The sequence below is a fragment of the Etheostoma cragini genome, chromosome 7 (genome assembly GCF_013103735.1).
Source record: "Etheostoma cragini isolate CJK2018 chromosome 7, CSU_Ecrag_1.0, whole genome shotgun sequence".
NCBI lineage: Eukaryota > Metazoa > Chordata > Actinopteri > Perciformes > Percidae > Etheostoma > Etheostoma cragini.
This window is the reverse complement of record NC_048413.1, coordinates 15,407,660-15,431,752: the sequence shown is the minus strand read 5'-3', so window position 1 is coordinate 15,431,752 and position 24,093 is coordinate 15,407,660. Positions and strand designations below refer to the sequence as shown.

The 24,093-nt window shown below is 40.3% G+C and overlaps 2 protein-coding genes and 1 long non-coding RNA gene across 3 annotated transcripts in view; 1 reads left to right on the top strand and 2 right to left on the bottom strand.

The window, feature by feature from the left end:
• Positions 1 to 1,412, top strand: part of ssr4 (signal sequence receptor, delta) — a 4,507-nt gene extending 3,095 nt beyond the window's left edge. Inside the window, exon 6 of the mRNA XM_034877077.1 lies at positions 811 to 1,412. Within this exon, the coding sequence (XP_034732968.1) occupies positions 811 to 915 (105 nt within the window). The 3' untranslated portion in view covers positions 916 to 1,412. The remainder of the gene's footprint in view (positions 1 to 810) is intronic.
• Positions 1,413 to 1,714: 302 nt separating this feature from the next.
• On the bottom strand, positions 1,715 to 22,127 carry LOC117947809. Its single transcript, XR_004657320.1, has 4 exons — positions 22,082 to 22,127; positions 7,419 to 7,423; positions 3,472 to 3,481; positions 1,715 to 1,726 (listed from the first exon to the last, which is right to left on the bottom strand). It is a non-coding gene; the product is annotated as an uncharacterized LOC117947809 (long non-coding RNA).
• avpr2aa (arginine vasopressin receptor 2a, duplicate a) lies at positions 6,317 to 19,578 on the bottom strand. The gene is made up of 6 exons (XM_034877025.1): positions 19,204 to 19,578; positions 12,595 to 12,980; positions 12,267 to 12,512; positions 11,870 to 12,016; positions 9,998 to 10,592; positions 6,317 to 8,866 (listed from the first exon to the last, which is right to left on the bottom strand). The coding sequence occupies exons 2-6, from the start codon at positions 12,976 to 12,978 to the stop codon at positions 8,664 to 8,666; spliced, it is 1,575 nt and encodes a 524-aa protein (XP_034732916.1). The 5' UTR covers positions 12,979 to 12,980; positions 19,204 to 19,578; the 3' UTR covers positions 6,317 to 8,663.
• Positions 22,128 to 24,093: the final 1,966 nt, after the last annotated feature.

Here is a 24,093-nt window from a genome sequence, read left to right as displayed (position 1 = left end):
GTTGCAGGTCATTCAGACATCCCTGGATGTAAAGGGAGTGTCATTTGTCCTCCTAAGTCATAGCAGACACTAAATGCATTTGAGATGACATCACTAACGTTATGGATAAAAGCTTATGGACGTTTCTGGTTATAGTTACGGTGTTGTTTATTTTGTTTCCTCTAATTGCAAAGGCTTGGGAAGTCTTGTTTATTATTGTTCTGTGTGGTTTAAATTAGGCAGGGGCCATTACGATAACCTTCAGCAAAAATATTACGGTATTGCAATTGCGGCTTTAAAATGTATTTTTTTTTAAATGTCTGGGTAAAAAAAATTCCCTCATTGAACACAATGTATTTTATTTTACGTCACACTGAACACTGGCAGTGACAGGGATTCCTAAACTGCACATTCTGTCCTTGAAGACTCAGAACAAGCAGCTCTTACCGCAGGAACGGTTTGACAGAAAATGTTAAAACCCTTTTTTTATAACTTGAGATGCATTACAGGATTGAGGTTATACAAGCATTACTACACAAGGAAACCAGGCGACCCAAATATTGGCAAACATAGCTTGATAATTAATTGTATTATTAAAAAATAAAAAGTAGTGTGGCTCCATTAAGAATAACGTCATAATTGACTCTGATGAGTCATTGTGTACTTTGCTCAGATTGGGCCTCATATAACTATCAGCCATGTTACTTTCAGCATTTCAAAACCCAGGGGAAACTGGAATTTATTATTGGTCATCTTTAGTTTACTTCTCTTCCTTCAAACCTGTGATGAGCTTTTTTCTCCTTTCTGTTTTCTATTTAAATCTCTCTACAGGGTGCTTGGAACGGCCCATGGGTGTCTACTGAGGTGGTGGCTGCCCTCATGGGTATCCTGGTCTACTATATGGCCTTCAGTGCTAAGGGCACCATCCAAGCATAAGCGAGTCACTGGATCTTTAAAGACTGAATTCTGGTGGATCTCAACCAACAATTTATCATCCAGTGCTGTGGTGAGCCAAGAGGATTTTGCAACATGATCTACTCTGGACGAGGAGCAAGAGCAGCCGTCTTTGTATTTGTTTTTATTCAGAACTTGTCTGTATGCCATCAGTCGTATCAATTTTGTTGCGTTTGTTTTGTCAATATGGATGGAATTCTGTCATTTTTGTATAAAACCAAAACAATAAACCAAGACAACATCACCTAACAAAACAAATATAGGTCATGTATTCAGTCCTGCTTAAAAGGTGTTGCTACACACACTAGGTTATTCTTTATCCTTCTGTGGGAATGCACTGGCCAGATTAAAGACTTGTACAGATGTGTCGAACAGCAACAAAGAGAGGTCAAGACCTCTGTGACCTGCACTGGCTGGCCTGAAAAGGTCTAGTCTATATGTCTTTTCCAGTAAATTTAATAAATGGCTTGTTTTTCTTCTAGTCTAGTGTCGCATCATGTGTGTTACCGCCTGGCTCAAGGCCGGCAACAAAACGCAACCAAAAAGTAATTTATTCAACTAAATTCCCTAATAACATAATTTAACCCAACATAAATGTAACAGTGGGGTGTGTAAGTACAGAAGACATCAGTTGTGTTTGCCATGCATGGATGAGTGAGCAAATTGAAGTGCGTTGTAAGGTGTAACAAACTAAACAAAGAACAAAAACGGTGGATGCTCCAGTAGGACCAGCTGTGAGAGAGTGAGACTCCCAGAAGGGCAGGCCCAGTTGACCAGGTACAGACAACCCTCCCTACTATATATATTAATATATATATAATATATATTAATATATATTATAATTCTCCAAGACAGACTGGGAGATTCAGTCTCCTGTTCCATAACAACATACAGTATGTCAACTCTGAAGTTTTTGTTGTTGTAAATTGGTGGAGTCCGGATGACTTTATTAGTGATTTAAGCCCCCTATTTCTCCTTCCAGGCACTGGGATTAGGCAATGGTTAGGGTAAGGTGCGCTTGAAGTCAACAGTTTCAGCGCTGCCTGGAAGGAGACGTTTGGGTGCTTAAAACACCATCGATCTCTGGATGATTCAACAATCTCAAACCTAAAGATCTTACTAGACTCCAAGCACATTTAGCTTTCGCAGAATAATTGCTTAAGGGTTGTGGCTGAACTAATTCTGTCCGCAGACGAAAGGCCCGACTGTTCTATTAGCAATTCTAGATTGTCATGGCGAGGTACATATTCAAACCAAGCAGCACTTTGGCAGCTGATGGTCTGTTTCCTCTGAACGTACACCAACAGTAAACATGGTAAAGCTCTTGCTGTGGTGCAGTGCTATCAGTTGAACACACAGTGGCAGTTTGGTGCTGCTTTTCAAAGCCTGTATTGGATCCAGTATAAGGTTATTACCTCATGGACAGATTAAATGTGATTTTACTTGTTCATTTTCAGCTGTTGCTAATGTAATGCAATACTTTGCATAATGCACTGTAAGCCCCTGTTCTGTTTTACATCAACTTCACTGTTTGTCAAATTATACTCTGGTGCTTATGTGATCTAGTTTGTTAGAGACATTTAAACTTAGCATGTCTATTTCTGTAGTTGGCCTGCATCAGAGTTTGGACACACTGTGCAGCACATGGAGTGCTGCTTTTTCATCTACAAGTGCAGCACCACTGCAAATTCTCACCAACTCCCATCAGGCTAATGTAAGCTTTGTATATGAGTAACGTGATCCTCACACAGTGTACAGAGTGCACAATAAGTTTCTCATGTCTGCTTTTTTGCTTAGCTTTTCTGTTGAAACACAACACACTTATGGTGTAAACACATCTCCACTTTTGTCTTCTGTCACCTTGGCAAGGATACAATAGAGACATCACTATGTTGGTAATTCAGAGAAGACACGTGGTAGTGAATCCAGGCACTCCCTCACGGAGTCACCTAATAGGCTGTGGGAAGTGGGTGACGACTGGATGGATGGAGGGATATAAATGGTATGCACAAACAAACTATGCTGACACAAGACTCTTCCATCTCTTTGTTCTGTGATGGTGTTTAAGGCCAGATGATTACGGATGTAGAATAAAACAATTTGAGATTGTTGATGTTTCGGAATGAATGCTCTCACAGGAAGTCACAATTTATTCTTTCAATAGCAAAATGGTTTATCTGTTGCACGTGGTTTATCTGTTAACTTCCTTTTCTGCTCAGACACGAATGAAATAGGTCACGTAAACAAACAAATCTCATTTTTCATTGCTATTATTTAACAAAAACCTTTTTACAGAGAAACAGGAGTTGCTGTAGAAGAATCTGGAAATGTGTGTTATTGCTGTGGGGCAAAGAAAAGCTGCTTTGAGAGACACAGAGGTGTGCAAAACACCAGCTCCAGCTGACACTGATGGGCTTAGTGAGATTCAACAATGTGGAAACTGGCGTTGCACAAAAACGTTTCACTCGTGAAGTCACCCTTTCTGTCCCTGCTGTGTTTCTACTGCTCGACTGGTTCTACAGAACAAAGTCAACAAACTGAGTGCAAACTTAATGACCAGAAAACAGATGCTGGCTTCCCCCTGCTTACAATAACAATTATTGTTGTAGTGTATTATATTGTTATATATATTGTTATTTCATGGACGTGTATGTACAGTTAGGTGTGTACCATGTACAGCTGCTTTAACCACAACAGTCAGACTGTGTTTGTCAGTTTCAGGCTTTTGTGCTTTCTTCTGTTATCTCCCTCTTCCTGTCTCGTTTGGGCATCCTCTAATCCACTTCAAGCAGTTGCCAGTCAAGACCAAGCCATATATGGGAAAATGCCCTTTACTCTTTCTTTTTGATCTCTCACTCTCTCTCTCTCTTTCTCTGCCTCTCTCTTTCTCTCTCTGTCTGTCTTTCTCTCTCAATGTCATTTCCTCCATCATATCAGACATACCTGCCACATTTCACACTAAAGGTCAACCACTGTAATAGAGCTGTTTTTTTTTTACATGGACTTCTCATAGCTGGTCGGTTGCCATACAATACTGTAGGTTAAATACAAAAAAGCGACATCACAACAAACCGTTTATTTGCACAGACATCCTGTGAAAGCATGTTGACTGAGCTCCCATAAAATGGATTTTATCCATAAAGAAAAAACAACTATAGGGCCTTTGTTGAGGTCTAAACTCATCCACGCTTTAAGTAATAAAAACAAGGTGGGCAAAAATGATCAAAGCTAACCTTGATTCCCCTGGCTCTCAGGGGAATAACCCAAGGTGTATGCATACTCAATCTTCCCTAAAAATAGGAGGCAAGCGTTTCTGTAGAAACTGTTGGCCAACAGTAAAACACAAAAGTGTGGCTATATTTGGCACAAATCACCTTGAAAACAGTTGCAGTCAAAATGTTATAGGAAAGAAAATCATATCTGGATGCAGAAACCTTTTCTGTGAGGAAGATTTCTCCTAGAATATATTCCCAGCTGCTGTGACCGACAGAAAATATATATTTTTTAAATCACCCATTTGAAAGAAAGAAAATTGAAAAAAAGAAAATCATGTTGTGTTCTGAAAAATAATGGTACATTGCCTGACTTGTGTTTCTTTTGCTTCTTCTGTTTATTACAGTTTTTTTTGATTGCTAAACAACAGTGGGCACAAATGGAGTCACGTGAAAAACTTTAACTACAGTCTGCACATCAGCAGTTCATGTGGAAACACGCTAGTTCAATTTTCATTGCTTGAACACAGTTTTCAAAATTCTTCACAACACTCTGGATTTACAGCACTTTGTTCAAATGCTGACACACAGCTGTCAAAACTGTTAACCACACATTCAAGACAGAATAGATTTCAGTCTGGTGCCTATCAAACACTGCTGATTGGAATTATAGCAGAAAGCCTGAGCAGGTGTCTGGTTTTAGACTAGTTAGTGAACACGTACAGTATTTATATAGAGAAAGCTCAGAAAGCCTTTTTTTGTATACAGACTAAAATTAAGAATTACAAACCATTATACACTGTAATAATTGAGAAAAACAGGGAAAAGAGCAAAGATACCAATATGTCCTGGTCTGATGTCTGAGGTTACATACACAGCTATGAAAAAAAACGCTATACATATACAATAGTAAAACTGCGTTCTTACTGTTTTTCAGAAAGTAATGCATGTGTAAGAAATGGAAACACTATATTTTTTAGTATTTAGAGAGGATGCAGACATCTAATGTGATGAAGAAAACTTGCCTCATGATGCTTGAGAGAGGCAGGATTAGTCAAACTATTCCTTGTTACTGTTTTGCACCTTTAGTTTTTTTTTCTCAGTAATTTCATAAATTACCAGAGACAAAATACTATGTTGAAGCAAACTGCTGATTTTCTGATTATGAAATCTATATCTTTTCTTAAATAAACTATTGAGTAGTGTGATGTCACTCAATTTGTATAAACTGTAAAGATGAAAAGTTAGTGCTTTTGGTATTGGTGTTTGAGTGTTTTTACTCTCAGTGTGTTCTGAGTGACAGTGTGTTATCTCAGTGACAATTGTTCATATTGTTTGGCTGCACTGACCCTGTTTTGAGACGTGTTGTGTTGTTTGGAACGAATTTTGTAGCTGATGTGAAGTGTTTAGCTCAGGTGACTGTTAGTATTACAGACTGTAGTTTGAGTTTGGGACATGTAGCCCCAGTTTTGTCCACTGTTGTTTAGCAATCGAAAAAAAACAACTGTAAGTAAGATGCGCCAGTGCTCTCTACTAACAAAGACAATGGAGTTGGTTGTGTAAGTTAGTCCAGGCCAGATGTGCCTCCAGGTGTCTTGGAATGAGCTAAGTTGCGGTCTTGGTAGTCATCAGGTCTGTAGAGAGGTCTTGAGTTAAGCAATTCAGACACATTGCTGAGTTTAGTGAAGCTTCTGGCTCCAGGTCTGATTTATTCGGATTTAGGTCACGGCTGGGGGGCTCCGTCACTCTTCAGAGCCGCTGGATGCACTCCTTGGCTGACCCTAAATTGATTTGGAAAGGGCGTTTGCCTACATTTCTGCCCATACAGAGCAGTCACACAGAGGAGTAATTTATACCCCCATCACAGCCACATTGGCAGGAAGCTGTGCCCCACTGTAATGAAAAAGTGACCTTGAGTATAGACATCAACCTTGCTCCAGCTTGGAAGCCATAAGCATCAGGACAGCATGAACACACCCTCAATGCCCTCAACGCAAACACCAAAAGATTACAAAAACACAGTAACCTACCCTATGGAATATCTATCAATATGCTCTGACAAGGGGGGAGGGGGGGTTTGAAGGTTGGGGCGATAATGGCTACTGTCTGAGCTTTCATCCTCAGGAAACAAGACCGAGTCACTGGAAAATTCTCTGCAATTATGAATTTAATTTAAGTGGGTTTTGTGCCATTTATTGGAGAATATTCATTATTAATGCAAGCCTTTGCTGTAATGTCCACTAATGGCTGTGCAGACTCTCCCATCAATCTGACAGGCTGGATGGATCTGAAATCTGGCCCTTTCAGCAGAGAAGAATCCTCCTCTGACCTCTCAGCTTCCTGTCAGGAAGAGGAAAACACATGAATACCCTGAGGGTTTGGGAGAAGTTCATCTATTTCCTGATATAACAAAGTGAGACACGGGACGTTGTTTCTGTAGCCTTTTGTTTTGGCAGGGAATCAAAGTGTAGGCTCGCGTCTGGGGAACAAATGCGCAGTGGTGTGCTGAAAGCCTGAACACTCTGGCCGCACAGAGGAAAAGGTGAGGCTTCTCCTCTGACCCAGACAACGAGTTCTCCTGAGGCACCTTGAAAGCATCCAAGCATTGTCCTGAAGAATCGCATAACACTGCTATCTCATGAAAGCAAGGTGTGCTGAAGTAATTTAAAATGAGTGAATGGCATTTGTAAAAAAAAATAACACATTTTTTACAGGAACATCTAATCAGAAATGAACAGTTTGACCATATACAGTAAGCTCTAATCTTTTTTTATACACATAACATCATCACAGCATGTACAGTAGCTTATTATAATCATACTTTATAAAAAAAATAGTAATTTTTTAAATCTGTCATGCAGTTGAGGGGCATAATACATTACTCTTTACACAGAAGCAAATGTAAGATAAAAACTGTACATGAAGAAAAGGCAGTACCAGGAACCAAGTGATATATTGTAAATACTTTGCTAACTACTGTATACAGACCTCTATATATTATATAACAATAAATTAAAAAGATGAAATGGCTTGTAGTGTGATATAACAAATGTATCCTGCTCTGGTGGCAGCTCGGTCTAAGAAAAACATGGCTAACTACTAACATTACAGGCACTTGGTTTGAATGAGAGTATTTTCACTGTTGATGTGAAGTTTTTCTTAAACTGAGACTTTCTTACACTTAATATGCGGTATCTGTTGAAGCTCTGGGATTACCTCCTGAAGACCTGAATGGATTTTTCAGTCAAGCTTTTGAAAAATCTTTGGTTTGACATCCACTTTTTTTTACTATACTGACATTACAATCTTTACATTCAACATTTATCTCACACAAAATCTAATACCATCAAATGTGCCTTCCATTTTAAATAAATATACTTTACATTGTTCATCCTGTGCATGGAATGCTGTTTGTTTCCTTTCTGCATCTTCAGTTTAGTGTTCATGTTCTTCTTTCATACATTCAGGAGAGCCTGACAGAAAAGTAATTTCATGTACCTCATCTTCTGCGTTTGTACAAAATACAATCACATAAATAATTGTGTCCCGGTTGGTTTCAGAAATCTGGATAGTTCATTTGTATTCTTCTAGGCTTAATCCTCCTCCTGCAACTTCTATTTTTTTGTGAGTTTGTGTGTGTTTCTGTCTGCAGTGATCCCCAGTATTCCAGTTCCTCGCGGGGCATTGTCTCGACAAAACGGACTGTCCTCATGAATGAATCTCCGTCCATCTGGCTAACAAATCACTCTTGTTCCTTGGAACAGGATTCCTCATGGGTGAATATGAATTCAGCCTCAAGAATCTGCCTCTGATCTACTTTGAGTCAACAAAGATTGTTCACATTATTATTAGATATTTACTACGGCCTTCTCATGACTGCTCATGCAGCTGTAACATACATGTCTTCCCCTGTCTGTTTCCAGTCCAACAGCCGTCTCGCTCTATTGCTGTCTGTCTGTGTCCGTGTGTGTGTGTCTCTCTCTTTCACTTAGCCTGATGCTTTGTTTTCCCTACACCCATTGCTTTGTCTACTGCTTTGTACATTAGGCGTGCCATAAGGCCATTAATTGAGTGATCCACCCTTTGCATTCCTGCTGCTCCACTCTGTCTGAGCAGGAAAGAGTTTTCCTCTTATAAATCAATGCACAGGGTCCTTCTCAACCGCATCTGAGGTGAAAAGCTCTTTACTTTCAAGGCCATTTTGCATTACAGATGATGTCGCTGACAGCCACTGTATATTCCACAGTGCCCTCATAAAATGGTGTTGACATTCTCAATGACACCATTCCACTCTGCTGGGGAGAGAGGACCAGTGATTACAGATAAACGTCCTGTTGACAGTACAGCTGTCCTTTGTTGTTTGAAACATCTGGTAGAGGTCAGCCCGCTCTGTTCTCAGGCTGGGACGCTGGAGGTAGTGATGGCAGAGATGCCCTTTCTTGCATCGGGCCCATGTGCACCCTTGCATGTATTTTTAAAAATGTCTCTGTGTGTCTGTTCCTGTCTCATTAGTCTCTGTCAGTACAGGCTGTCCTTGGTGGTAGAGGTGTGTGTGGTGGTGGAGTCGTCGGGCAGGGAGCCTCGGCGGCCAGTTCGTGACCGACACTGCAGCAGGTTCTGCAGCTCTCTAGATACGCTGCTGGAGAAAGCTGTGTAGATCCACGGGTTGGTGCACGAGTTCAGACTAGCCAGCAGCATCAGGATGGTGAAGGCCACTCTTGCTGAGAGGACACACACACATACACATACATTGTGAGACAAGTGCACATGCAAATGCAAGGACAAGTATGTGTTAATAGCATTAAATATTTTCCCATAAACAACAGGGGACAGATGATCACAGTGTTGGCTACATCACATGATGTAGGCTTATGTCTTAAGAAACAAACAACAATATTTACAACAATAACTCAGTTTGACTATAAACCATTTATGATTATTGTTTTTCATTTTATTTTCTTCAGGAATAGCTATAAATATCTCAGAGGGACAAAATCCAGCATGCTTCCTTTTTTTTCACTGGTAATAATAAGACTTTTATGTAATGCTGTGACCCCAATTGAGGACAATAGATCAGGAATAAGGTGTGTGTGTGTGTGTGCGCGCGTGTGTGTGCGTGTGTGAAAGATTACGTGGTTTGCTCGCCTGCTTGTGATTTTGCCTAAGTGTGGAAGTTGCTGGCACAGATCATTGTTGATGAAATGTCAACACCTGGCCATGTTGCAAAATCAGCGGGAGATGAAATCAGGTTATTTACTGGCCTCTGATGAAGTCTTTAGCTTTAGATCAGAGGACAGACACCCAGTCCATACTGTCTGCCACAACTCAAGGCTACACTAGCCTTGAGTTGCTTCATCACTGGTTGCCAGTAAGGTCGTCAACAGATGTTCGTGTGCCAAAATGCACAGAGGTCAGAGATGTCTTCATGGGTTTCTGGTTGTGGATCAAAGCTAACAATGTTTTTGACCTTGCATTTCACTCACTGTTACCACATCTAAGCTAAGTGTCCTTAAAATAATGAGTGAATATGTAGACTCATTAAGATGGAAAACAGCATTGATCAAAGGTTGTTGCTGAAAACCAGACTCAATCGTTTAGCTTTTGTTTTTGGCTGCTAATAGTGCACAACAGATAGGGTTTGTCTGTTTGGGGCAATTAACTGGATAAACTGGGCTTAGGAGAATCAGTCCATTTGAGAAAAACAATGTAAGTGATTCATTGGCAGTAGGTTAAACCCAGCTGCTGTTTTTGTTGCTTTTTAAAGGGTAATTGCATGCATGTAGGTGAATGTTGAAATGTTTTACTAGAACTCATTGAAATCAGGCTGGTGTCATGGAGAAGAAGTGACTAACCTTGGTGTGGAGGATTGGGGTCCCAGGCCGCCCAAAGCTGGACAATGAAGAAAGGTGACCAGCAGATAGTATAGACCAGCACAATGACCAGGGTCATTCTCACTGTCTTGGACATGGCTTTAGTGATGCTTGGAGGCGGAGTGGATGGAGGTTGAGTGGCTGGAGGGGGAGGGCATGCATAGTCAAGGGAGCAGCGGGGTGAGCCTGAGGCCAGCTCATAGGACGTGTAGGAGTCCTGGCAATCTGAGCCGTTCAGTGTTTGCCGCTGTGTGGGCGACGTTGTTGTTGTCACATGTTCACCACAGCAACTGTTGTACTGGATAGACGAGGGTACATAGTCGTAACACTGTCCTGCTTGGCTGTTATTGGTGTTATTGTGAGGGTTGTTATTCACACCCTTTATGAGCTGTCCTCCTCTGTCGTCCCTACCCCCTCCTCCTGACGCCCATCTCCCCCTCTCCCTCTCCCTGGCCCGCTCGTCCTCCTTCTTAGAGTTGACGAAACGGAAGAAGATTTCATTCTTCTTTAATTCAGCCATCACCATTCTCTCTGACTTCAGGTAGATGTTATTGTGAATCTCTCGGAAGATTCTTATCTGAAAAATAAGATTATTTTCAAGAATTGGCACAGTTTAACATGAGAGCTATGGGCATGAGGATGACGTTTTATGACTGGCAGGTGCCAGATTCAGATGCTTGTCTGTGCTCTTTGCAGATAATCTTGTTTGCATTTTGGCTTTAACAGTGGCAGGGAATTTTAAACAAAAGAGAGAGTGTATGTTGGCCTTCACCATCAGCCCTAAACCAGTGGCATTTTTATGCAATACCACTACTCTGTTAAAATCTGAAAAACTACCACAAAATAGATAGATAGATAGATAGATAGATAGATAGATAGATAGATAGATAGATAGATAGATAGATAGATAGATAGATAGATAGATAGATGTTTATTGATCCCAAGAAAAATGGGAAATTCCTGTGTTACTGGAGCAAAATCAGTCACAAAGCACAAAATATAAATATAAATGAAATACTAGGAAAAATATACATACATACAATATACATGAAATAATAAATATGAATAAAGTAAAAAGACAAATATATTTGAATATGTACAGGATGGGGGAACAAAAATGTGTGACTGCTTAAATAATATGTTAATAAAATGTGGTTTCTGCCAAATTATTCATCATGCTCTGATGAGAACAGTAACAATAATTTGTAATTGAAAAAAAATAGGTGACTTCTACTCGTGGCTTTTCTTAATTTTTATTATTTATTTCTTGGGGGGGGGGGTTGTACAGATTTTAAGGTTTGTTGCTGCCAACTAATGCTCTTCTGCCACTCTTTGCTTTTAACAGCTATACAGGGGAACAATTTAGACTGCAAAGTTTCTGCAAAAACTCCATTATATTTCTGAAAGAGGCCCCTCTATTTGAAATCCGATAATAAAAAAAGGTCAGGGATTCTATGTTTGGCTGATATCTAGTACATTCCAGTTCCTTGCAGGAGGTTCTCAGAGTGGGCAGATTTTCTGAGCAGCCGTCTCAGCAGTGGTTCTCAAAGTGCTGTGTTAATTAGGGGAAATAGCTGGACCCTGGAAATATCTTTCCCTAAATAGAGCAGCAGGGCTGATGGGAGGCAGCCCAGAATGCCTATCCGCCATGGGATGCTACATTACACCAACCACAGTCCCCCACGGGTAATTGAACAATGCCTGCCAAATGCACCCTCTACGAAAACAAAACAGAATTTCATTCATGCCACACTCTTCATTATAGGATAATGTTGCTTTCAACATGTAGTTGTAGTCTAGGATCTTTGTTGGCAGTGTAGAGATTGAAGGTCAGGCCAGAATAAACAGTACTACCTGACAGATGGTAATGATGAGGGTGGGCAGGACGAAGACAGCCACAGTCATCCAGGTGACGTAGGCCTTCAGCCCCCACGGCTCAGCAAAGTGACCCCAGCACTCAAACTCCCCAGAAGCCACTTCTGAACGAGAGAAGATGAACACCTGACAGACCGAACAAAAGGAGGGTGGTCAGCACACCCGCAGCCATGACTATCAGTTTCCTTTTCCATTTGCTGAACTGCAATTACCTCTCCCAGCTAAAAATAGACCAACATCTTGAGTTCTACTGTAGATATCAGGGTGTGAACGCCCGTTGAGTTCTCATTTCCCATTTCACCATGTGTTTGTGTGTGTGTGTCCGTGTGTGTGTGTCTATAAGGTTTTGTTTGCATGTGTATTCATCCCACCCTACCTGTGGTATGCTGAGGACTAGAGCCAAGCCCCAAGCCACCATGACAGGGGTGTTCCAGCAGGACATTGCTCCCCCACGGTAGGCCTGCAACGGGCAGCAGATGGCCTGGTGCCGATCTACCGTCATGGCAACTATCATGTAGGAAGAAGCAAACATGCCCACAATCTGCAAGTACTTGATGGACCGGCAGAGAAAGTCAGGCCCCTGAAACCTCTCTGTGATGTCCCATATTAGCTGGGGAAGAACCTAGACACATAACAAAATAAACAGCTATTTATATATTTACGCTCATAAATGTCCACTTTCATACTAAGTTACTATAACTGACCTGAAAGAGGGCCACCACCAGGTCAGCCACACACAGGTTGACCATGAACACGTGCATGGGGGCATTATGCTTCCTCCTCCTCAGCAGAACCCACAGCACAAAGCTATTCCCCAGGGTGGTAAGAGCCAGCACCACCCCGAGCACTGCAATCTCTGCCCGGGCCAGGCCCAGGTCCCTCATCTTGGGCTGGGGTAGGGTGTAAGGCGTGGTGGTGGAACCATTCTCAGGGAAGATCCCAAAAAAGGATCCATCGCTGTGAGAACTGTTGAGGGAGTTCAGTTCAGAAAATAACAAAGATGAGGAAGAGAAGTTGTTCCTTCCTGTTGCGACCAGAGAGGAGAGGGCAAACCCATCCCAGTCCGTTTCCACACTGATGCTTTCCATTCCTGGGAGACAGATGAAAAAAAGTGTTAAAGACAACCAAATCTGTTGTTATTTCTGGTTTGTTAAAGTGATGCCCTGCGCAAAATGGTCATCAGGCAAACTGGTGCACGGTCATAAGACTGTCTACGCTCAAATTTTAGCAAATACAGATTTTATCAACAAACAAATGACTTGTTCTGGGTTATCACAATATTAATGTCCTTCCTGACCTCAAATTAGTCCGATGAGAAATATTTCCTGATCCTATCGCTGAGAATCCAAACCCAATAAACCTTGGACCTTTTGATTTACAATACGTGACTCATGACATGAGATGCAGGATTCAGCCTACATTTTCACATTTAACACTACAAATAGCTTCGGTTATACAATTGTGTGACACTTTTCTGAAAGTGATGAAAGACAGGGACTATACTAATCATGCTGCCATGTAAATATTGTATGATTTGGTGCTGTCTTCAAATCTTTAATGCAATTGTATCTTTCAAAGCTGTCCATTCTGTTTGACGCTGGTCTAGAAAAGTTTTGTTTTCTTTTTCATATTTTCTCAAGGTTGATTTGACAGCTTTCCCCTCTATCCCACTCTTATTCCTTCACCTCTGCTCTCAAAATTGCTCTCATCCCGTGCTTACCCCCTTACATTCCTGCTTTCCCCTGTTTTTGTTTCCCCCTCTCTTTCTCTTTCTCTCATACATCAGGTTTTCTCTCCACCACTTACACTCTGGATCTCAATAAACTCTGTTTATTTTTCTTCGCTTATAAATAAATGACTCAAAAGAACAGAAAGTTCATAGGAAGGAGATAACAATTTCAGTCGTGGGATGCTGAGGGAAGCCTTGGTCAAATGAACTGCACGTAAATGAAAGTCTGGGAGGAAAAACTGAGAAAGAAAGATGAAAGAAGATTAATGAAGGCAGCTTGGCAAAAGTGCAGGAAAAGAAACAAACAGCACAGAAAAGTAGTTGAAAGAGGATGATAAGATAAGGAAAGAAAAGAAAAGAAAAGGTGGATAAATAAAGAGAACTTTGTGGTGTTACAGTACTTAATACAGTTTTTTGATTGACAGCACATTAATGTATTATTTTGAGTAATGTGCAAGGAGTGGTTAGGTTTACACATATTAAACTGAATGGGTGCTTGGAAAGTTTCCACATCTAAAAATAGGAGGAAACTAGTCATAGTATTGTGCAATAGAGTATGACTAACAATAATTTACAAGGTTGTTCTCATTACTCCATTGAGACCTGATGGCTAATTTGACAGTAATAGCGTACTCGATGCTGGGTGTGTGAGATAACACAGCTGAACATATTGTCAAGCACTTCATGCTGGCTTTGCCAGAGGAATGTATTCAGATGAATGCATGACGAGCCAGGCCAGCTGGACCTCTCCGCCCAGCATGAAGGTAAAGACAAGAAATGGTAAAAGGAAGAGAATCTGAGTGGAACAATTTCTCTTAAGTCAGACAACGAATCTTTTGTTTGAGTGAATCCCCTCTGCCTCACCAGGAGACCACAACACTGCCAACCGAGTCTGAATCTGCATTGGTGCAGTGAGTTTTTAGTGTTCTGCTCAAATATTGACCCTGTGCAAAGGTCATTTGGATCAAAGCTAGTAATATTCTCTTTTTATTATCTGTTTATGATTTCTTTCCTTTTCAAGTTTTTCTTTTTTTTTTAATTTTTTTTTTTTAAATTAGATAAGTCCTTTTTTCATCAAGGAATCTCCTGTCCTCTTTGTCGGGACCTGAGGAGCCTTGTGCCTCTCTCTGTAATTATAGCATAATTCATGAGAGGATTCTTTGTGCTGCTGTAGTTCTTTGTACCCAGTACATAATCTCATTGTGTATATTTGCCCACAGAACCCCTTTTTTCTATGTCTCTGTGAAGATGTCTGACACGTAATGACTTCAAAACTAATATTCCCCAATTCTTTTCAATAAAATGAAATAAAGGGATTAATACCTGGTAGGAAGAACCTTTTGTATTGATGTTAAGACTTATATGGGGAAATTTGTGAGGCGTTTCCTCCTGAACAGATTGAGAAAGTATTGTTTCCTTTCTAAGTTTTGTTTTGATACATTCTGAATGAGTCCCTGTTTTCCTAAACTCCTGAAGGACACAAAGTATTTTCTCCAAATATGCTCATGTCTCATTTGCATGGCTTGCGCATCCAAGAAATCAAGATGGATTGTCTTCAAATTGCTTAATGGCTCCAAGACAGGAGACCAACACGTAGCTCAACATTTCTGGCACTAATATTTCCTGAGAAATGTTCTAAAACTGAGGGTACATAGAAAGGTTAAATGTTGTTTGCAGAACTGAGCTGGATTGAGTTTAATGTATTCCTTTACATACCCTGCCTCTGAAAATAGATCCTGCTTTGCTCTCTCTTTAATAACAAAAGCACAGCACGGCTTTCCCATCTGTCTGATCGACTTAATGTAAAGCACAAATTATTCCATCTCTCTGAGCTGGACGGACTGTAGACACTGCTTTTAGTAGTTAGTGCAGTACAGTTCCTTCCTCTCTTTACTTTAAAGCTTTCACTTTGATTGATGATGGAGTCAAATTCTCTCTTGCTTTCCTCTCCAGAGTCAAACCGGTGTGTAACCATCCATGGATCTCCTTTCCATCCTATACCTTTTTCCCATCAAACGGAACAAGTGCCTCAGGGATGACAGCAACAGGTAATTAAAGTGTGCAAGAAAACATAATAGCTCCCACGCATTCACATCTTTCAACATCTCAGTCCTCTTTTCTGTCTGTGTACAGGTTTTGGTCATTCCCTTTGACAAACTACGTCATGTCCCAGCTATGCTGAGATCCAAACAAATATGTTAAGTCCTCTTAAACCATCTTGAAGTATGTTAAGTAGTATTCCTATTCTATTCTTGATTCTAATAAATAACATTTTCTGAATTACATGAAAGTGATAATGCACTCTGAGCACAGATTGATTTAAAGTCTGAATACTTGGACATAAAAATCAATGCAAACTTGATCTGCACTGTGAAGGTTTACATAGCAATGTCTGTTTCTAGGGATTTGTAATAGAGTTTCAAATTGTGTTAAAAAGAATGGACTAAAATGGAGGTCTAGAATGGTGCACAACAATCACTCTTTTTTCAGCATAGAAACATGGTTGACAAAACAGGTAGGTTTGGATTTCAAAATCTCTAGTCTCTGTCTCATTATCATGTCTTGGCAGAGAAACACAAATATCTCACCCTTTCATGCACAGAGCACCTTATTTACACTAAAATGTGTGAATTCAACCTGGTTGGCAGATAATGGTGGTGACGTCAGACAAACAGGTGCTTAAACCCTGGGTGCAATAAACAAGACATAATGATAGATCCATCACTTCTTAGTCTGCCTTGTGTGTGCATGTCAGTCCCTTGATTAGTTCCTTTTGACCCAATCTGATTAATGAGGACCTCTCTGTCCTTATTAGCATCCCGGTGTACAATGTCACTAATTTGCCACTCTAATTTACTCCTCTTCCTCTTTTCAATTTCTTCCCCTCACCTGTCATTTCATCTTCTTTACATGTATCCACTCACTCAATATCTCTCTTTCTGTCCAAACCAATCCACCACTCCTGTCAGTTAAGGATCGAAACTGCAGAGGAAACTGTTTCTCATAAGTTCAATATTTCTGTTTGATTTTTAATTTGCGTACACATTGATACACATTTGCAGCAGGAAACAGGATTAAAATGACCTGGCCCAATCTGCATCTAAACCAAATGAAAATTAACACATGAATCAAGTATTAAATCACACATTGTGATATACTTAAGCTTTGGTATTCTTTGCTGCTTTTCTCTGTGTGGCAGGAGACTTTATTTACATACCGATCGATAGATTTGCACACAATGAAGGTCTGGATAAGTCATGTGGTGCCACACACTTGGCTGTGCAGTACCTCGACTGCATGACAATGCAGATATGACCACACTGTCTGCTTAAAGGCCCACATATCAGAACATTGATCATCATATAAATTGTAATTTCCCCTTGTGGGATTAATAAAGTATACACTAGTACATTATTGTTATTATTAGATCCTCATTGGCAATCTCACATGCAGCAAACATTCCCCATCTGAATGAGTCAATTCAATGACAGATGGATACTCTACATATATTAATGCATTTCAATTTGTTGGGGCACCTGATGTACTCATTAATTCACAGCTCCTTATCTATGATTTATTCCTCTCTTTCATGTGGTAGACTGCCTCCAGACTGCAGCCCATTTGAGCGATAAAAGTAAACACTTTGTTCTTTAACAAACAAACCATTAAATGTTAATCATTTGGGGCCACACCTCATTGCCCACACTAATATTACCTGCCCACATTTCTACTGCGGTTTTGTATTCACAATCATCAGCATGAATTTATTTCTATAATACAACGGCCAGTGGACAGAACTCTCTAGTTCTTATGTCGAAGAAGTCCCCTTATCAGTACTGATAAAGCCTGTTCATTAGACTACTGACTGTTGTTCTTGTGATGTATCATTAACTAGCACACTACCAACAACTGTGTGACCTAAACAAACTAAAAAACTTTTTTTTACGTCACACAACTGATATAAAATTCTGAGTATTCCCCCTGAAGAATTGAAACTGGGCCACAGTCACATCAGCTCAACCCAGCCTGGAAGTTTGTAGCTGACATGGTCAGATCTGTGCCACACAATAAAAGTATTCCCTGTTAAAGACCAGACTGAATTGACCATAAAAATAACATTAACGATGATGATTTTTCCTGATGGGGGATGTAATCAAGGAAGTCAATTTGTGCACACTATAGATTGTGCAAAACACAAAAAAGGAAATTGTGTGATTAATGGGGAAAAAAACCATTTAAAGCACTTTGGTTGATACAGCAGCATCTTGCTCTCAATCAAGTGATTTGTTGATTTAACTGACAAGCTGGAGAGATTTCTTTCATTTTAAATTGCTAGCATAAAAACACCAAACAAGACAAAACAAACTGTTTTAGTGGCTCGGGCTTTCACAGAAAATGTAACTTAAAGATAAAGACATGTTTCATTTCTATCAATGTATTAAGTGATTAGTATTTATGCATACGAATCAAGTCAGGAAATAAATTAATTCACTTTGAAGGTGCAGACCTGTGTGTACCATCAACACAGCTGGTCTGTGACCACAAATCTCATTTTAATTATCTGAAGAAATTACGGCCAACACACACAAAAACACAAAAACACACACACACACAAACACACATGCACACAAAAAGCGTGTCCTTTTCACTCTTGTCACGATGACTTTGAGACATTAAGAGTCGTCACCATTACAGCCCATTAACACTACAACTGAGAGAAGATGACATGAACAACCGAACGGTTGCCTTGGGCTTTTTTAATCTAAGGAAAAATTTAGAGGATCACATGCATTTTCAATTATGTTGTGCCATAAAATATTTCCAATGAAGTACACCCTTCTGTGTAGACAACTGTATATGTTAACATATATTACGTACAGTATGTTGAAATCAGCACTGAAAGGCATGTTAAATACATACTAGTAGTAGCATTACTAAGTAGCATTACTTCATTAAAAGCTTCATGTAGTTTATGTGTCAATTTATTTTTGTCAAATCAACTGAGTCAAAATAGTCAGTCATTCAAAGATGACTACACTCAGAAATACATCAATGTCTATGTGATACAAACTTAGTTTTGTGTCAATGATAGTTTATTCAAATTTCAAAAATACCTAATGTATGATCATATCATTAGTCACAGGTGTACTTTCTAAAACAGTTGTACTGTTATGGCACTGTATCTAAAAGAAGAAAAAAAGTTTTGCATTTCTCTTATTCAATATTATTAATTTTCTTTTATAAACAAGACCTACCACTGTTATGTCACCAGTATAAATGTTATACTAATCAGAAGAATATGATTAATAATAGTGATGTTGACTACATAAAAACAATACTTTGTAAAGAGCTTGAGTGTCACACCTGTGCCTCATGCGGACATGAGACACTGTAAATGAACAGACATGACCTAGATTAATCAGTAAATAAATCCATTTACTGACAATGTAAACAGGTTTAGTAAGTTCCTACAAATCCCTGGGCTGCAACATGTTTTTAGTGATCAGAAGTGTTTGTCCTAACATCAGTATAAAGATCACTATCAGTATCACTATCAGTCACAGAGTAAATTTAAGGCACTTACTTATGATCCACTAAAGTGGTGTTGCTGTGCGGCAAAAATTGGTCAGAATTTACCCAAAGCATTCACATCTTCACTGCTGTCAAGTCCCACCGCTCAGCTGGCTCTTAAATGAATGTGTCTTCATCAAAGCCAGCTAGTTTTTTTTTCTGTAAGTGGGACAAAGACGTTCTGCAAGCTCTGGACAAGTCCTTTGTGTGCCTCTATACTGTATGGTCCTTTGCTTTGTCGGAGTTCACAAGTACATGTCAGAGTAATCCATTTGATAGCTGTGGGTGTCCCGGCTCCTTGTGTGTCACGTTATGCTCTTGCAATATGTTGTGGCTCCAGCACCACAAGCAGAAATGAATCTGAGCTCCGTCTGCTCCTACCTCACCCCTCCCTCCCCCCACTATCCCCTCCTCCTATGTTAACCAGCCTGTCCTCTAGGACTGAGGGTGGAGCATGGAGCTAAGAGTGGAGGGAGGGTCTGTAACATACCTATGAAGTGCGAGTGAGAGAGGGAGTGAGGTAGGTACGTGGACAATGAGAAAGAGAACTGGGTTCATCTGCATGTGCACCTGGTGTATCACTGTGTGCAAGCATGTTTTGAAGTTAAAGAGTGTTGTGTGTGTGTGTGTGTGTGTGTGTGTGTGTGTGTGTGTGTACGTGTGTGTGTGAGAGAGATGCACCTCCCCTCTCTGTTATGGTTTATGCCTGATGTGAGTCATTGATTCACGCCACTTGTGTTTTTATTCAAACCTCTCCCCTGTTGTGCACTCTGGTCTCTTTCTTTCCATCTCCTTTGTTGTTGGTGGAGAAGGGCCGATGCACCTTCACCTATCCAGAAAGGCTGATTGGCTGAGTCAGCCAGGCGAGCAGCGGGTCACGCCCTGGGTACACACACAGCAGTGAAGACTAGTGAAATAAAAATATTGCTGTTTTTGAGTTTTCATGTCAAGGCTCTCACACACACAGACACGCATATGATGGTAGGGAAAAACAGTTGGCCTTCACACACACACACACAGGTGTTCACAATGAGTGAATTCATAAATCAATGCATGTACACAGTAACACACAAACTTTGAACACAAAATCCAACCAAACAGGCAAATGTTGCCAATGGACCCACATTTATTTTGACAAGTAAATTGCAGCTTCCTCTAACTTTTTCCCTAAAAGCTGCAGTTGAGAAGGAAACTGTACTTCATTGACCTTTTACAAGTATTATATCATTCCTATTCAGTGGCCCCCAGCAGCACACACACACACACACACTTGCGCGCACGTGCACGCACACACACACACGCACACACACACACAGACGTACACACGTACACACGCACACACGCACACACGCATGCATGCACACACACAATCACACACACTCTCTCGCACGCGCAGAGCATCCCACATGGGACACTCTGTCGGTTCAGTCTAAAGCCATTGATCTTTGGCCAGCAGAGACTGGATTGTCCCATGATGTCAGAAAACCTTCCTCCAACAGAGCTGCCAAGTTCACTTCAGATGTCTCTCTCAGTCTAACTGTTCTGTCCTGCTGCTGAGGAGGTGGAGCTGTAAGCTTCCTGAGAAGCACTCAAACACAATTATCCTGGTCTCTCTGGTCTAAGAAGATGTTTTATACCGAAGCAGCAAAGAAGCACATTAACTCCACAATCCACTTTGTTTAATCAACAGCTACACATCACAACTGATGAGCGAGAGAAGAGGGAGGGAGTGGTAACAAAGAGAAAAGGAGAATGAAATCACGTTAACTGTGTGACAGAGAGTGATGAGGGGTTTGATTTGAGTTTTTAAGGTTGTGAAAATGCAACCGTGTAGAGACCCTGTATGACGTATTGTATTTGGGAACACATCAAGCCACATTATATGACTATTAACTATTATTAGGTAGAGCATCTCTTGCACATCTTGTTCAGTTGCAGAGTAGCACTCAAGTTTTAAAGGAATATCTTTAAACATCTCAATCTTTGACAACGTTATCCTCAGAGATTTCCGGCCGGACATTTTCCCACATGCGTAGGCTTTATTCCAGCTCCCAGTATTACGCCAAAATTAAAAAAAAAAAATGACATCTGTTTTTCTTTGAGAAGGAGTCTCCTCTGCAAAGACCTTTTAATGACTCTCCTAAGGAACCTCTTCCTTCATACAGAGGTGTTGACAATCCTGTGGTCAATCAAGGGCCCTCCTCTGCCTGGAGAAATTAAAGATGGAGACAAATCAACCGAATCAAGTCACTCAATCAAGTTCGCTTCTCACTCCAAAGTATTTGGTGTCATCTCCAACTCTGTCAGAGACCACGAACATGGCTACCATCAACCTCAACACAGAGAGAGACGAGGTCTAACTAAATGTTCCCTCTAGGGCTGCACGGTATCAGGAAAAACATCCAATATGCCATGCAATTGTTGAATATTACGATGACAAAATCACTTGTGATAAATAAACAAATACTTAAATATACAATCTTGATTTATTTTTGCTTTGCTGGCTAACGCCTCACGTCAGGGACCTGCACAGCTGCGGACCATTGTTGCCCGGGCAACTGCTTGTTTGTCCTGATTGGCTTAGCTGCCCCTCTGTTGAAAAAGACTAAATATTTTTTTTCTCTCTTTCTATTTTCATTTTTTACTGTGATGCCTGCATTATCACAATAATTCACCAATCCTTACTAAAGTTAAATCAAATTAGATCACTATATCATCCAATCTTGCCCTCAGCGATGCCCTCTGCCACCAGTCACGTGACTTTGTTTATATTCGCACACACGGGGTAACGCAAATGAAAGAGAAAGAACAGCCCTTCTGCCTTCACGTAAGTTTTTAAAGTTATGGAGATTATGACAAATGCTCTGTGAATAGTAACCAAAGAAATGCACATGAGCTTTGAATAATATGCAGCTTCAGCTTGTAACGTTTGCATCAAGCCGTGTGCACTGTTGCCTTAATTAGCTGTAACGTAAAATGCTACGTTATCAACCAAAGCTACTGACAGCCATGATGCAGCGGCACGTCCGTTATATCCGTTACATGTGTGCGTTCTGTAGAGAAGAGAGAGGCGCAGATGTGATGTCTGGGCTCTTGAGTCATGCTAGGTTATAGCCCCACGTTGTTTAGAGTCAATATGTTACATGTGTTTTCAACCAACAATCAGGGGCCTGTTGCATGATACCAGGATAAGGGATTAAGTTGGGATATTCAAGTTAACCTTGATGAATTTAGTTTTGACTTGGTTGCATGAAAGTAGGTTGATATAAACCCAGCCAAGAAACCATGGAGATTTATTCTTTGCTGGTAGCCTGCTCCATAGCAAGCTAAGATTAATCCTGGAGTCTCATGTGTTAAATCAGCTGCCGTCCTGATCCGAAATAAAGGTGTTTAACAGTTATTCCGTTGACTTCTGTTAGAAAAAAACTAACACGTGTTATTTGGATTAATGAGGATGAAGAGAGGCTAGAGTTTCAATGGAGAATTAACAAAAGGTTTTAATGAAACAGCATGATGTAATATGTCAAAGACAGTAAGACTCAAAAAAACAAAACAACACTGTTGTGACACATACTGCTGCTGACATTTGTCTGGATGAGATGTTCCCTCTTCAGAGGCATATCAAACATCAGTATGAACATTAATTGTACAAATATATTTAGAACTAGACATAGCTTATAGAGATTTGTGCATATGGTTGTAAAACATGTTCTCATGTTGAAATTAAGCCTAGTCATTAGGGTAAATTTCCAGAGGAACATTAATTCCATCTGCTCATTTTAAGACAAAGTAGGCTAAATAATACATTATGTATGTATGTATGTATGTGTATATATATATATATATATATATATATATATATATACACACACACACAAAGTACAGGACACACCTTTTAATTCTTCTTGTAGATTATCACTGAAGGCATCAAAACTATAAATGAACACATGTGGAATTATGTACTTAACAAAAAAGTCTGAAATAACTGAAAACATGTTTTATATTCTACTTTTGTCAAAGTAGCCACCCTTTGCTTTTTTGATACCGCTTCAAACCCTTGGTGTACACAGCTGAAAACACTTTTGGACATCTGTTAGAATTCATATTGTGGCAGGTACCTAACCAGCTAAGTAAAGAGAAACAAGTGGCCATCACTACTTTAAGAAATGACGGTCAGTCAGTCCGGAAAAATTGCAAAAACTTTGAATGTGTCTCCAAGTGCAGTCCCAAAAACCATCAAGCACTACAAGGAAACTGGCTTACGTGAGGACCGCCCCAGGAAAGGAAGACCAAGAGTCACCTCTGGTGCTGAGGATAAGTTCATCTGAGTCAACGGCCTCAGAAATCACAAGTTAACTGCAGCTCAGATTAGAGACCAGATGAATACCACACAGAGTTCTAGCAGCAGACACATCTCCAGAAAAGCTGTTAAGAGGAGACTGTGTGAATCAGGCCTTCATGGTCAAATAGCAGTTAGGAAACCACTGCTAAGGAGAGGCAACAAGCAGAAGAGATTTGTTTGGGCCAAGAAACACAAGGAATGGACATTAGACCAGTGGAAATCTGGACTCTTGGTCTTCCTTTCTTGGGGCGGTCCTCATGTGACCCAGTTTTGTTGTAGCGCTTGATGGTTTTTTGCGACTGCACTTGGGGACACATTCAGAGTTCGCAATTTTCCGGACTGCCTGACCGTCATTTCTTAAAGTAATAATGGACACTCGTGTCTCTTTACTTAGCTGATTGGTTCTTGCCATAACATAAATTCTAACAGCTGTCCAATAGGGCTCCTGGCTGTGTATCGACCTGACTTCTGCACCGTGAAAAGTACAGTATACTGTATAAGTTACTTTATTCAGATTCTAATTATTCTATTCAAGATGAGACCTAGCACAAGTCTCCAGAC